At 44.1% G+C, this 15,606-nt stretch overlaps 1 protein-coding gene across 3 annotated transcripts in view; it reads left to right on the top strand.

Moving 5' to 3' along the window:
* Positions 1 to 5,454, top strand: part of DNAI3 (dynein axonemal intermediate chain 3) — a 63,638-nt gene extending 58,184 nt beyond the window's left edge. For 2 of the 3 annotated variants that reach the window (XM_010963319.3, XM_074376103.1), the window contains exons 22-23: positions 1,037 to 1,159; positions 5,127 to 5,454. In XM_010963319.3, the coding sequence (XP_010961621.1) occupies positions 1,037 to 1,159; positions 5,127 to 5,270 (267 nt within the window). In that variant the 3' untranslated portion in view covers positions 5,271 to 5,454. The remainder of the gene's footprint in view (positions 1 to 1,036; positions 1,160 to 5,126) is intronic. The other variant, XM_045522956.2, reaches the window with a different exon arrangement.
* Positions 5,455 to 15,606: the final 10,152 nt, after the last annotated feature.

Below are 15,606 nucleotides of genomic sequence, written 5' to 3'. Positions count from 1 at the left end.
TTTGGCTTTGAGGGTTTATGTGACCAGATACTGCTGAGGCATGTTGTAGAAGTGTATTCAGAAATGACAGCATTTTCATTCTATAAGAGAACAGGAAGAATCATGCAGTCAAAAATAAGGGGAAAGTATTTCTGTCGTATGAGATAAATTAAGCATGCAGTGAAAGGAGGGCCAAATGAATGAAGCCCAGGTTCAGAGAGGAATTGAGTTGGGGATTTGTGATCATAAGATGGCATTTTCAGGTTGTAATCCAAGTGTGGGACCCTATTTCGGTGATACCCTCCCAGAGGCCCCCACTGGCACTTTTACGCATCTCTCCATCTCCTGCCTCCACTCGTCCCCCCCCCAGCTTGGTGTACTGCGGGCAGCATGTCTGAGTGGTAGCATCCTGCCCCTCCATGCACACCACCCAAAGCTTTCAAGCAGTGTTAATAATTAGGTTATAAAAAGAAGATCAATAAATAGAAATACATAAATATGTATACAACCAACATTAAATACATAGAACGCAATCTGCTGCAAGTCCCAACAACATCAACCTAGTTACTGGCGGGCAAAAAGCTTCCCCTCCCTTGGTCCCCTTGCCCAAGATCTCTGCTGACTCCTGCTTCTGCTCTTCTGCTCAGACACTAAGCTCCCCAGGGGATCAGGAGCTCACCTCTGCTTCTGGTCCCTTTAGGGTTTACACTGGCATCCTCATCTGGGTTTTCTGAGTTTGGTTGACAATGTGGAACTTCCCTCAGTCTTAAAAGTAAAAAGGAAAGAAAGGGGAAAAAAGCAATCCCTGAATATTTCTCCCATAAAATTGCAATTTTTGCAGCTCTCTCCTTCCAACCCCACTCCCTTCCTGCAGTCCTCCAATTCCAAGGCCCTAAACCTTAGCCCAATGGTCCCCAAATTAGCCAGACCCTCTGGGAGTGGCCTGTGGGCATATCTAGCTAATGACTTGCAAGCGGCAGAAATTCTTCTAGAGCCTTGTGGGGAGCATGGGGGCCTCCGGGTGGGCTCCCCTCTCATGGGCCTGTGTCTCTAACAGGTATCAAGTATACATTACTACTTTGAAAGGGAAGTCAAGCACCTGGAGTATGTAGAGCAGCGCAAAAAAATTCGTGAACAGGAAAAGAAAGACATGAAGCTGGAAATGGAGAAGAAAAAAGTTGTAAGTTAAATTCAGAAACAAAAGTTGCTTCCCTCTAACGCCAGTGGGAATATATTTGTTTGGCTTATTCCAGTTTCAATAGAAAAACTACACCTTTTTACATTCTTCTCTTGTTCTCATGAGAGTCCAGAGGGCATTTCTCTGATTTCCTAGCTTAATATGAGTGAGGACTGCCAACTAGACACCTAGTGAGATTCTATACAATTTAAGTTTCTGAACTTTTCTGTATTTCAAAGTTCCTTAGGTACAGTGGTCTCTGAATACCATTGACAGATGCAAAGGTTCAAAATGTGAGTGCTTTCATTTCATAGAATTTTAACATCTGGTGAATAATGCATTAAAGCAGGTAGTGCAAATAGTGGAATATGAATCAAGATGTGTGGGCTCACATCCCAGCTCTGCCACTTACAGCCTTGAGATCTGGAGCAAGGTTTGTATCTGTGATGAGCTTCGGTTCTTGTCTTTAAAATGGGAGTGCTAATAACCACCTTTTAGGATTATTGTAAGTCTTTCAGTTAAGTAAACTGACAAATACTAGACTTGCATTAAAGGGAGCTAGACTATAGACAGACAGGTAGATATAAATTCTACTGTCGCAGACTGGAGCTGTGAAATTTGCCGTAGAGGAGAATTCGGTATAGAGGGTACATCCATCGTAAACTCTCCTGAAAAGGAACCTAAAGCTTTGAAACCCCATCGGCCTCTTTCTCAGCCTCTGTGTTCAACGTGAACTCCCTCGCTCTGTTGGTCTTCCCTTGCCCCCTGGAATTTGGAGCTTTTCCATATTCTGTGAGTGTAGTACTTCTCTCTTTCCCACCTGAGGTCCTCTCAGTCCACATGTCTACCTGTCGCTTGCTCATTCCCTTCCTTGCCCTTTTGTCACTGACAGTTCCACCACCAGTCCTGTCTGTAGCTTCCTCATAGCCAAATGTATAGGCTCCCCCAACGTAATGACTCACGTGAGACCCTAGGTCTCAATTAAAAGCACGAGCATGTGGAAATATTTCAATGTACTGCATTAGCAAATAGGTTAACATTATCACATTGATGGATACGAATTAGTGTAACAAAAGCAGAGGGAGCATCATTTCAAAACATTGTAGGGGGGAAGGTATAGCTCAAAGTGGTGGAGCACGTGCTTAGCATGCACAAGGTCCTGGGTTCAATCCTCAGGACCGCCTCTAAAAAAAAAAAAGTAGATAAATAAGTAAACCTTATTATCTCCCCACCCCCCACCAAAAAAAAGGGAAAAAAAGAAAAAAAAACATTGTTTAGTGGTGATGAGGTATAAAAGAACACCAATTAAATAACTTTCCATTAATTTTCATTGTTTTTCCCTACTACCAAAAAAAAAAGAAAAGAAAAAAATTGGCCTTGGTCTGTCACAGTCACAAACATTGGTTGAAATTCTGCGCTGGGAGAATTTCACACCACAGCAGCAGACATCCACAATTACTATGAGTGTTTAAATACCATAGCGACAGCTCCTAATTACCCACCTCAAGGAAGTAAGTAGAATTGTGGATAATCCGGAAAAAATCTGCATGTGAAATACTTTTGAAACACCTGAATATTATAATAATCATATCTTGGAATTGTAGGATGCTTTTGTTTCCAAAACTTTGCCACCCCTTCCTTGTAAGTTCATTTCCATTTGACATAGTGCCCTCCTTAAAATAAAGCTACTGCTTCTCTGGTACAAGGCTGTGGATACACAAATGCGTTGGAAAGGGCTCCTCTGTTACATTTAGAACATGAAAAGGGTCACCAAGGGAAAATGACTAGTAGTAGTCAGAAGTAGCTCCTTACAGGCAACCGCTGGTAAAAGGGGAAATGGAAACAAACTGTAACAATCTCAGAAGACCGTGGAGGGAATTAAGTGAGTTAAAGTATGTACAGCAGCTAGTCCATAGCTGGCACACAGAAAGTGCTAGTAAGTGTCCGCCATGAGTGTTATTACGCAGGGCCGGGATCACACAGCCGTCCCCGGGGCTGGGCTTCCTGAGTGCCCCGGGCTGGCAGGGAGTAGGCTGTACCCTTCACGCCACAGACCTGAGGGGAACCATGTGCCCATCTCTGTGCAAACATTGAATCTGGATACCTCTCACTTACTGTAAAACACTAGTAGCCACAGCTCTAACAGCACATGCAATGGGAATTCTCCTGACCGGAATTTCAGCTGGAGACCCAAAGCTGAGAAAAGTAGCAGTTTCCATGTCACCCGTAATTTATGCCATCTCAATGGGACTTGGAGGGAGGAATTGAAAAGAATTCTGCAACCCATAGTCAATGACCCACACTCCAGGCTACACAAGATTTAATGAGGAAGGAGGCTGGAAGAGGGGTTTTTTGAGGAGAGAAGTGTTGGAGGGCCACACGTTCCCCATTTCCCACTTCTGCAACACCACCCCGACTCCGGAAGGAGGGCTTCAAGGGAAGCACTGATAGAGACAGGATGCTGGCCAGGATAGACAATTGGCCTCGTACAGGTGATTTCCTGAGCCACAGAAATCCAAGGGCCCAAAACAGAATGTCCAGGGAGAACTTAGGGAACCCAGGGACAGGGACCTGACTCCTATGGCTGGAAATTCTGCAGACAAGAGATTGACTTAAACTGCTCTGACACAAGGGTGGAAAGAGGAGTGACTGGTGGCAGAGTGAGGGTTGTGAGTTTTTCTGCGTCCAGGTGAAAGCTTGAAAGTAGCTGGGCTCAAATCAGATGCCCAAAAGGACTTTCTAATTGTGGTGAGACCACTTCTGCACAGAGAGGCTGGAGGTGCAGAGGGGAGTCTGGCGGTGGGGGCCCCAGGGGGCAGTCTCCACTTGGCTATTGGACAGGCCTGGATCTTCAAATACCTGAAAATGACAGGATTCCTAACACCTAAAAGTGATGGGAAATGCTCTGGGATCTGTCACACATGTTGCAAAGGACAGAGGTTAGAAGAAAAATATTTTTCTGTTCTCAGCCTATCAAGCCCTGCTCTTTTTGTGATTTGGTTACTGTGTAGCTAACATGTATTAAATGCTTACTGGGTGCAGGCACCATTCTGAGGACTTTTACGTTTAATGATTCATTTAATCCTCACAGTGCTATGAAGTAGAGACAATTATTAGACATGAGGAATCTGAGAAAGCAGAGATATTATGAAAAGAGAGGGAAGAAGAAGGAGGGGAATGTTAGTCCCTGTGAACATTCAAGAAGAAAATATCTCTTGCGAATTATTCTCCAAAGAAAGTAGAATAAAATACAGTACTGATCTCCTTGATGGAATCCACAAAGATGGGATTCTGTAACCAGGGATCAGAAGGCACAGGAAGACAATAGGATGGGGAGAGGACGGGTGGAGGAGAAACAAAGGCGAAACAGGATGACACACCGAGATGAAGTGGTCCTAAAGTTCCTCTGAAAGAAGACACAAATGAGAAAAAGAATGTTGAAAATCATAATGACCATCCTGGCAGATACCACAATAAATTAAAATGTCACAATAATTAAACCAGAGCAGTATTCACACAGACACTGACAGGTCAAAGAGCAGAACAGATGACTCAGATTGTTCAGCAAGTGGTGTTGGATAAAGTTGCTGAAGAAATGCTCCTTGTTATTCTCTTGCCCTCTCCACGTGCTCCTCCCTCCAGCCGTGGGCAAGAGCTTGCAGGCCAGCCTGCATATCCCCTGCCCCCGAGAGCCCACATCCAGCACATCAGCAGACTCAGGCAGCCCACTGCCAGGAGATGCCCGGAGTCTGCACAGCTGCTCCGCACCGTCTCTGCCCCTCCCCGTCAGGTCAGAGCCAGCAGCCCCTCTCCCTGACTGTGCAGAGATGCCCTCCTGCCCTCCTGCCCTCCTGCCCCCTCTTCCAGAGAGCAGCAGCCAGGCCAGCCGTGCAGAAATAGCCCCCTCCCAGCCCTTGGTATTTCTGGCTGTCAGAGTTTTATACACATGGCTTGCTTCTTCCCCTCCTAGAAAATGCATCAGAAGTCAAAAGAACAAATGGAGGCTGAACTGAAAATGGAATACGAGAGTTATTTGGAACTGGAAAGGAACGTCCTCGTCAATCTTGGCCTCATCAAAGTGAAAGAGACGATGTCATACGTGGAAATGGTATAAAAAAGCTTCCCGTAGGGGTGTTGTGGGGGCTTCGTGGGACTGTCCTTTCATTCATTATTTTTTATGTAAGATGAACTAGCAAACTAAACATTAAAAAGGTTTACATATGAATATTAAGCTTTTATTTCACTGCTATTAAAACTTTTGAATTATAACAATAAAACGTTTCAGTTTTTGGACTGAATATGAACTCAACTTTGTACTGAATTAAAAGTTATTGATAATGAAGTTTTAGTTTTGCTGCAGTAACACAGAGTCCAGACATCGCCTCCAGCCTCAGTCCTCAACCTACATCCACCCATTCAGAGCCCCTAATCCCAGACAGAAGTGGAAATCATACTTTGCTTCTAATTATCAGGTAGCTTTTGGTCACCTCGCCAAAAAGTGGGCCACTGTACAGATTGTAGGGCCATGTGTTAAACAGAATATTAGCAAATGGAATCCAGAAATATATGTACAAAAATATATGTACAAAAAAATGGTAGCATATGAAGATCATGTTGTGTTTATCCATGAAATATAAGGCTAATATAACAGTAGACAATAAATCAATGTTTGATTAAAGGAGAGAATTTATGACACCAAATAAACGCAGAAAAGCATTCGCTAAAATTCAACATCCACTCAGGATAAAAACAATAAATTCTTTGCAACTACAAAAAGAAGGAAACTTCCTTAATCAGATGCAGGGTATCTAAAGCAATCCTACAACCAACGTTCTACTTAATGGTGAAAAGTTGAAAGTTCTCCTCAGAGACAAGGAACAAGACAGTGCCCACTGTCCTGTCTTCCAGTCAGTGGTGTACGGAAGGCTTAACCAGTGTGGGCACCAAAAGGAGACGGCGTGTGCAAGTGAGTTGTGAAAGGGCTCCATGTATCTCAGGAAAGTGACCAGTCTGGGGTGGGGGGCGGGGCGGAGTAGCAGGGGATGAGACTGGAGAAGCAGCTTGGAGCGAGGTGGGGAAGGCGTCGGTAAACCAAGCTAAGGAAGCTAGATTGTAGTTTGCAGATAATGGGGAATTAATGGAAGGGCTGAGCAGGAAGGTGACACGAAGATCAGCTTTATATTCAGGAAGATAAGGCGTGGATTAGAGTGGGAGCCGTCTCAAGGCAGGAAATCCTATTAGAAGACAGCTAATAGTTCAAGGTCAGAGATTAGGACACCCTGTACTGAAGCTTAATGTGAAAACAGAAATGAAGGCTGATTGGATGGGGAAGGGAAGACAGGATGATACCAAGGTTTGCAAGTTGCTCGAGGAAGTAAAACTCCAAGTTATTTACACAGAAGTGAGGTTGATAGTAGCACTTAACCGCGTGTGTGCCTTTGGGCAGGTGACTTACTGCTGTGAAACATCCCCCTTCGATCGAGTTGAGAGTATTTACCTCGTAACATTTTGTTAGGGCAGACGAGCACCAGCCTGGGAGGTGGTGGTGCCCAGCACATGTTAGGGTCGTCATTACTGGAGTGTCCCAGGGCTCGTCCTTGTACGCGAACTTTCTTTTACTTTCCTTTTTTTTTTTTTAAATCCACACTCATATCTTAGGTGAATCCATCCAGTCTCACAGCTTTAAACACTACCTGTATATCCCTGGCCTGGATTTCTCCCGTAAAATCAAGATCTGTATATTCATTTGAGTACTTAATGTCTCCACTTGGATGTATTTAAACACATCCAAAATTGAATGCCTGAATTTCTCTCCAAAACCCATGCTCCCTGCAGTCCCCTCAATCACCTTGCTTCTAGTTGCTCCGGCAGAAACCTTGATGTCAACCTTCATCTTCCTCTTTGTCTCACAATCCACACCGAATCTGTGAGCAGAGCCTGCTGACTACACCTTCAACGTACGTCCGGGACCTGATCACATCTCTCCTTCCGCCTGCTGCCAGCCGCCCCAGCCACCGTCATCGCCGGCTGGGACGGTTGCAGTGGCCTCCTGACTCTTCTCCTGTCAGTCTCTCCAACAGCAGCCAGGTGGCCTGAGACTGTCACTCTTCTGCCCAGAGCTCCTCCTCGGCTTCCCAGATCGCTCAGACTAGCGGCCCAAGGCTTTCCTGAGACCTGCAAGCCCTCGTGCGGTCAGGCTCTCCACTGTCACCCTGGCCTCATCTGCCCTGTGCACCAAACATGCCAGGCGTGTTCCCGGCCAGGCCGTTTGTGCTTGCTGGTCTGCATTCTCTCCAGCAATTTTCCCTATTTTATTTTCACGTGTTCTCTCAAAGAAAAAAAAAATGCTTTGAGTGCCTACTATATGCCAGGCTCTACAATTTTAAACACTTTTGCTCAGGGTAGGTCTTACTGGGAAGGTGACATTGGAGCAAAGACCTGAAGAGGGTGAGGCGTTGCTCCCTGTGGTCTCCCAGAAGCAGCCTGTTTCCTGCCCCAGCCCCTCCCAACCCCAGCCGACCTATGCTTTGGTCTCCTGGATAGAGCTGAGTTGTGTGGCCACCTCTTAGTCCAAAAGAAGAGGAGGCTACGAGAACAGGAGTGTGTGATTACGTGACAAAAGCCATTACTTGGGGCTGGTGCATTGTTGTCTCAAACAAAGGCAGGGTTGTCTCAGCACAGAAGCAGCGGGTAATGGATATGGAGTTAGCGTCTGCCTTAGGGTATCAAGTGAGGAGCTTAGCGTAGTCTGCTATGTAGCAAGCAGGAAATACGTTCCGCTACTATTTTACCTAATTTATAAATACAATATGATGATATTCTTGCTATAGAAATGAAACGTGAGGCTCATCTTGCTTATGATAACAGTTATTATCACTTCAGTATATGTTTAAAAACAAGCCCACAGCCCCCAGGCACTCAAGGCTCCTTCTCCCAATACGCTAGCGATGCCTAACGGCCTGTGAGACGGGGAAGGCGCTGGGTCAGCGCCCCGTGTTCGTTCAGGTCCAGCGAGAAGCACACGCCAAGGCAGGCCTAGATGTGCAAGAAAGAGACGCCCCTGCGAGACTGAGCAGGGGGCACTACGGAGAGCCTTCAGACCTCTCTGCAGGTCTGGCACCCATGGAAGGGGAGAGGGCAGGAAAGAGGACAGGAAGGGTGAGTCTCAGACCAGCATGCTCCCTTCCCTTTGCCTCTGAGGCTTGGAATTTGGGCAAACTCACTGTGCTGCCTCTTCCTCCCCTGGGATGGGTTCTCTCCAAGGCTCTTCCATGCCTCCAGCAAGTGCCTTTTTCTCAGGTCCAGACCCTCCACCTGGCAGATGACGTCAGACCTGCTGAAGCCCAGCAGAGAACACAGCTGAGACTCAAGCTGGATGATGTAGGAATACTACGTATGAGTGAAAAAGGAGTTTACTGCTGTGCCTCCTTCCAATTCCCACAGCTCCAGGCCCTTCCCCACTGAGCAGTGGGTCACTCCAGTCTTCTTTTTCTGCTCTTAAGTCTTTTGGTCTGGTGTTCAGTGTAGCGGAAAGAAAAGGGTCTTGAGATCCTAGCAGACCTGAGTCCTAATCCCAGCTTCGTCACCCTAAGCACACTGTACTGTCTCCCAAGTCTTGGCGGCATCATCTGTAGAACAAGGATAATAATAATTACACCCACCTCCTGCAAAGACAACGGGTGTAAAACACTTGGCATATAGTTGGTGCTTAATACATGCTGCCTCCTTTTCTTGCTTGGTCTCAGGTGCACCCACTCACACACAAGAAAAACCATAGTGTTTCCTCTTTGTCCTATGTAATAATCTCTGATTTTAACATTTTCATTATTATTAATCATAATGAGGATGTCTCTCACTCTCAGATATACCTTAAGCAGTGGCTCTGCATGCCTAGTTTAATATTAGCCTTTGATCATTTTAGTATGAGACCAGACATGTTGGACACAGTATTTAAAATTTGTATGGTAGCTTTCTTTTTTGCAGAATTTAAAATGCTTAGGGCTACTCTGAAAATTACTCATTCAAATAAGAGTTGATTTACTCAGATTAAGTTTAATTATCATTCAGCTGTACAAACTGCTTTTTTACCCACCAAGAAATGTTACATAATTAAGCCAGTATATTTTCAGATCTTCAGATAAATGTGTCATCTGTGTGCACTTTGGATGAAAGGCCATTGACTCCAGCAGCCGGTGGCCTGGGCCCAGTTCTGCGGCTTCACTAATCCACACTGTAAATAATTAACATCTCCCTGCGCCCTGCACCCTCCAGGAGCCTGCCTGGGGTAGCACTTCTTCCCGGTTGCTAGGCTGCCATTGCCAGGTCAGGTACCATGTGACTGAGCAAGGTCCCCGCGACGGAAATTAAATATCTCAGCGAAGGGCAAATTAAACCCTGTGTGATGAATTCGCTCCTTCCATGGCTGATGAGCTGTTTGAGGGTAACAGGATCATGTAAAACAACTGCACACCATCAGAGTAGAATCCCAGACATCAAAGAAATGAACCTTCTGGGCAAGTCGTTTGGGCAAACGTTGGTTAAAAACCATTGTGTAATTGCTTCCAAATGCTTTCTTGTTCACAAATATGACAGCAAAAATATATACAGTGAGTATGGTAAATAATAGTAGGTTATATTTCTCTGCAATAATGCCAATATTCCAAACTTAAAGGGACAGAAAATAAGGTTTCTCTAAGTCACCTGTACATGTGCTATTCTAGACTGTTTTTATTCTTTCTTATTAAAGAGAAGAAAATAAGATGTAAAATAGATTTCATATTCCTCCTTGTCAACTAAAGACACATCTTCCAGTCCCTTTTAGAAATCATATTTTTAAGAATAATTTTCTTTAAAAAAAAAAACACTCTAAAAAAAAAAAAGAAAACAACTCTAAATCAAATCTAATATATGGCAAATGCCTGCTTTATTTCAGCCTGAGTAAGCAAGCTAAATTAACCATTGAAATCAATAAGTTTTCACTTTTTTTAAAACATTTTTATGATAATTTTTCACTTTTAATGAAGTTTCTTAGCTGTATGGATCTAAACATAAATTTAAAAAGCAAAATAAACTCTCAGTTATCCAGAATCGTATCCATAACTAGAATTTCAATATGTTCTAGTTCTGCGGTGAACACTTTTGACAACAAAAGACAAAAAATCTTATTAGGCATTTACTATTATTATAACCAGTTTCAAGGTCCATCCAAACATAAATTGGATTCAGCCAGACAGCCGGTGTCGGCAGGACTGCGCAGTAATGACTGACTGTCATCAGTATAGGGACGGCCAAGCAGAGTTTACGCTCAGCCACTCTCAGGCTTTGTAATGTTGGGCAAATATCTTTTCTGATCCTCTGCTTCTTCATCTATTAAATAAGTATAACAATCCCCACTACACAGAACTATCATGAAGGTTATAGTCGGATAAAACATATGAAAATTCCTTGTAAAATCTAAGTGCTTTAAAAATAAAGATACAGAATGAATAACAGTAGATAGTGAACTGTTTCGGGATTCTAAAGTGACTTTTGAATGTTTACTATAGTATGTTATTATATTACGTTCACTGCAGTATGTTTTATTACATTACAATTCCTGATAGTGTTTAATTAACAGTCAGCTATCCAGGATGCTCCATTCTCTTACCCCACTGGGTATATAATCTATATTTATTAGTAGCCAATTTATTTGGTTTAACAATTAAATGTGTCAAAGTCTGAAATTTAGAAAAAATGGAAAATTAGACGGACGGTATCTTAGGAAAGAGATCTGCCAATTTAAAAAGTCAAAAGACATTTTGTACGTCCTTCTCAACCCCATCCACACCAACCAGAGAACCTTGTGGCCATCACTCAGTTGTATGCGTTTAATTTTTTGACACTATCAAAATTTCTCTGTCTACACTTCCCCAACAGACCATCAGAGCACAGCCCTGGGAGTGAGCAAACCCCAGAAAAACACCTGCACTCTGTGTAGGAGCCCAGGTGAGGGGGCTGTGTGTCCAGAGGGGTCCAGTCCCCGGAAATGACGCACTGTAGACAGAGTTTGAAACAAAAAGATTCCGCACCAGTTCATTATGAGAATCTGAATTTTAATTGATTAAGCGTACCAGAAAACCTGGGCAGGGAGGGAGGTGACAGAAACCGCCAGTGCTTGTCAAACATCCACACGCGCCTCTGCGTCTTCCAGCCTCCTTTGCAGTTAGATTGGGGCCTATGACTGAATTCTAGCCAATGGGACATGGGTGGAAATGACAGAAGCCACTTCCAGGCTTGGCTTTAACTCATCTCACAAAATTCTCCAACTATCTTCCCCTGTTGCCTGTTCCAGATTATTTATAAAATAAAAAAAAGTCTCTCAAACTGTTTCAGACTCCTCACAGGCAGGAAATAAACCCTGAGTGTATTAAACCACCAAGACATGAGGATTTATTTGTTACCCATTCATAGTTTAGCCCATCCTGACGAGTTCAGGTGACCACTTTTGTGTAATTGTTCATTGGAAATCAAATTGGACTTAAATCTGTGCACATTTAATAAGACATTAGGAAAATTTTAAAAGCCATAACAAGGATATTGAAAGGAAAAATAAAACTCTTTCTTGAATTGGAAATCACCTGTGCTATGGGTTGAAGGAATATACTATATCACAAGCAAATTCCAAATTATTCAGTAAGTGGATGAATTGGGATTTACATATTACTGCAATCCCATGCTTTTAAATACTCAACACTAAAGCCAAAGTGGTCATTTAAAAATCTAATCTGAACGCTACCATTTTCCTGATTAAAACCTTTCAATGGCTGGCCCTCATTGGCTTCAGGACAGGGTCTAAGTTCTTTGCCCACTTGTGACACAGCCCCGCTTGCTTTTTAAGTGCATCTCCTGCAGACTTGCCCTCCCTTCCTCTCCAGGCATTGCAATTCATGCCATTCTCCACACGTGCTGTGCTCTCTTACCTCTGCCTCCTGGAAAATGCTACTCCCTTTGCATGGATAAAAAGCTACCAAGAATTCAAAAATGCTCTAAAATGAATTAGTACTAATGCAGCGTAATAATATCCACAGACCTTTTGAAAATAATAGTTTATGTGTAGTTCTTCTATGGAAAAATGAACAGTGCTCACAAAAACTTATTTTAGAGACTAAAAAAGGAATTGACAATGTGATGTTAACAGTTTTCAAAGTCATGAAGTAAGAGCAACGTGTGGATCATAATCAGGGCTTTGGAGTCAGAATTCTGAGCACTCAGCCACTTGCAAGCTTTAGCAATTTAACAATGACAATCTTCTGCTGTGGCTGAATGAATTCTCAGAAATGGCCATAGAAATATTCTGGTCCCACAGGCTCTTCAAAACCCTTGCCACACTCCCATCAAAAGATAGACTCTATTTCCCCTCCCCTTGACATTGGGTGGGACTTTGTGGTTGCCTCAAAGAATAGATGCAGCAGAAATGACACTGCATGATTCCTGAGGCCAGGTCACACAGGCAACACGAATCTAACTTCCACCTGGCTTGCTCTTACTGGACACTTGCCCTTGGAACCCAGGCACTGTGTTGTGAGGAAGCCCAGGCTACATGGAGAAGGGACATGCAGGTATTCTAGTCAACAGACCCAGGTAAGGTTTCACCCAACAGCCAGCATCAGCCACCATGCACGTGAGTGGATCTGTCAGAGGATTCCAGCCCTGCGCCAACGAACCACCCCAGCAAAGACTGAGTGAAGCAGAGATGAGCCATCGCTTCCAAGACCTGCCAAACTCAGATCTGCAAGCAAAGTAAATGCTGTCATTATGTTAAGCCATTAAATTTTGGTGTGCTTTGTTATGTAGCAACAGATAACTGGAAAAACCACCTTATATGGCGCTTGTGAGGATTAAATGAGATAGAACCTATAACATCCCTAGTAGTGTCCGAAACATAGCAAATCCTCAGTAAGTGCTAGTTACCTATAATGTGTCAATAACCACAAAAATTACTCCAAAATAGCATATTTATTTATTTCTACCCCCACTTTGTTCAAGGAAGGATTATAAGGAAGCATAGTATATGGTGTTTCTGCTTTCAGTACAGATAAATCCAGTAAGACGCTCAGATACCTACGAGGTATTTGAAAGTGGAATGAAATTAATGCTATATACTTTAAAATTTGAGAAAAGATTTTAGTATCAAACGATGGACAGTGGAAACCTCTTGTGCGTGGGATTGTGTTTAAGTAGGAAAAGGGGAAAAAGACAGGAGGCACATAAAAGAATAGGTTTTCCACTACACACTCTCCCGTAGTGTTGGAATTACTACAAGAAACACCCATTTATCATCCTTCTTTTACTAAAGAATTACTTACAAAGAGTAAAGTGCACAAATGGTAAGCATGCGTCTGACTTGTGTTTAATTACGTATGCACCCGCGTCACCTTGTAGCCCTCGCCCAAGCATGCGTTAGTTCAATACGAATTTTGGGGGGCTTTCTTTTGTTGCTGTTATTTTTACCAACTAGCCCGAAGAACCCAGGTCTAGAGCAGGGCTTCTCAGCCCCGCTTCCGTGTGAAAATGACCTGCGGTGACTGAAAGGACAGCCGCACACCCCGGGTTAGGAATCACTGGCCAAAAGGGGGAGACATGAGAACAAGCAACCGCGGGAAGACTATTCCAGCCGCTTCTGCGGAAGCGCCTTCTGACCTGCGACCGGAGGAGCCCGGCGGGGGGAAGCTGAGCCGGGACGGAGCAGCTAAACAGGGTCTCTCAGCCTTGGCATTGTTGTCATCTGGGGAGTAATTCTTTGCCGGGAGGGGCGGCCGTCTGCACGGTGGGATGCTGGGCAGTATCCCTGGCCCCTCCCCAGCAGGCGCAGATTCAGCTGTGCCAACAAAGACGTCTCCAGTTATCGCCAAAGGTCCCCGTGGGGGACGTGGGAGCAAGACTGACACTTAACACTCCTCGCCCCTCACCCCTGGGCTGGAAGGGAAGCAGGGAGTTCTCTGGAGCAGGAACGTCACCGCACAGGTGCAGGGCCGTCTATATCCAAGCAGAGCCCTAGCAGTTTGGTGCAGGTAGAGTGGGGGTGGGGAAGGCAAGAGACAGGTGAGGTTAGGAGGTAAGGGAGCCACTACCTGTATCATAAAAGGCCATTATAAACTCATTTTTCATCACGCTTTAAATATACAATTTTGCTCGGATGTCTGCAGAGCACTCGTTGAAAGAAAAACAGCTAGTAAGAACAATGACAAGCAACAAATTCTAGAAAGAGCAAAAATTAACCACAGAAGCCTGTCAAGTAGAGTTCTGTGTTAGTTTCCTAACAAATTACCACAAACTTAGTAGCTTACAACAGTGGAAATGTGTTCTGTTACAGAGTTCTGGAGGCCAGAAGTGTGAAACGAGTCTTACCAGCTGACACCCAGGTGTTTGGCAGGGCTGCTTCCTTCTGGAGTTGGTGGGGACCCCGCCCCCCTGCCGCTCCCCCTTCCAGCATTCACAGCTTCCTCGCTCTCATCTCCGCTTCTGTCTTCACCTTCTTCTCCTCTTCTGCAGCCACATGTCCCTGGGCCTTTTATAAGGACACTTGTAATTACATTTAGGGCCCATCTGGACAATCTAGGAAGATCTCCCCGTCCCAAATCCTTCTAAAGGGTGGAACAGAAGAGGAGAAGTGTGCGAGCATCCTGGCTTTAATGAAGACCACCACAGGGCTAGTCTCCCTGAATCTGTACCCTTTTCTCAGGACGTTTCCAAGTGAAGGGGCATTCACTTTTAACAGGTCTCTATCATTTGCATGTTTTTAGTCGGTCTTTATGGTTTGACAGTGGTTGCAGCTGCTGCTGAAAACTGTGAATGGGTGCCCCACTGCTAACCACAGCTAACATTTCACCAGCCCCTGCTACAGCACCAGGTGCTCTTCTAACGACGTTAATGAATTTTAATCCCCTCAACAATTCTATGACATAGTGGGTACCTTGGTCATCCCCACTTTACAGTTAAGAAAACTGAGACATTTAGAAAAATCAAGTTGCTTTCCCAAGATATACGATGAGACACAAACCAAGACTGGTTCCAAAGTTCACATTCTCGCAGGCAAAATCATGCTCCTACCTGAACCTGGTATGTGCACAAATACACACGTACACACTTTTCACAGTGTTACTAAGGTATAATTTACATGAAATGCACAGTATATATTTAAAACATACAACTGGTTAGATTTTGATGTATGTATATGTACACGATATTATCACCAAAATCAAGAAATGAACATATTCACCACCCAAAAGTTTCATCATGCCCCTTTTTAATAGCTCCCTCTAGCATTTCCCCCTCAATTCCCAGGCAACCACTGCACTGCTTTCTCTTACTATGGGTTAGCTTGGTTTTTTTTTTTTTAATGATTTTATATCCGTGGAATCATAACTCACTTTTGAGATTCATCCATGTTGTGTGTATCACTAGTTCATTCC

The sequence above is a fragment of the Camelus bactrianus genome, chromosome 13 (genome assembly GCF_048773025.1).
Source record: "Camelus bactrianus isolate YW-2024 breed Bactrian camel chromosome 13, ASM4877302v1, whole genome shotgun sequence".
Classification (NCBI taxonomy): domain Eukaryota; kingdom Metazoa; phylum Chordata; class Mammalia; order Artiodactyla; family Camelidae; genus Camelus; species Camelus bactrianus.
This window is presented reverse-complemented; position numbering and strand designations above follow the sequence as displayed.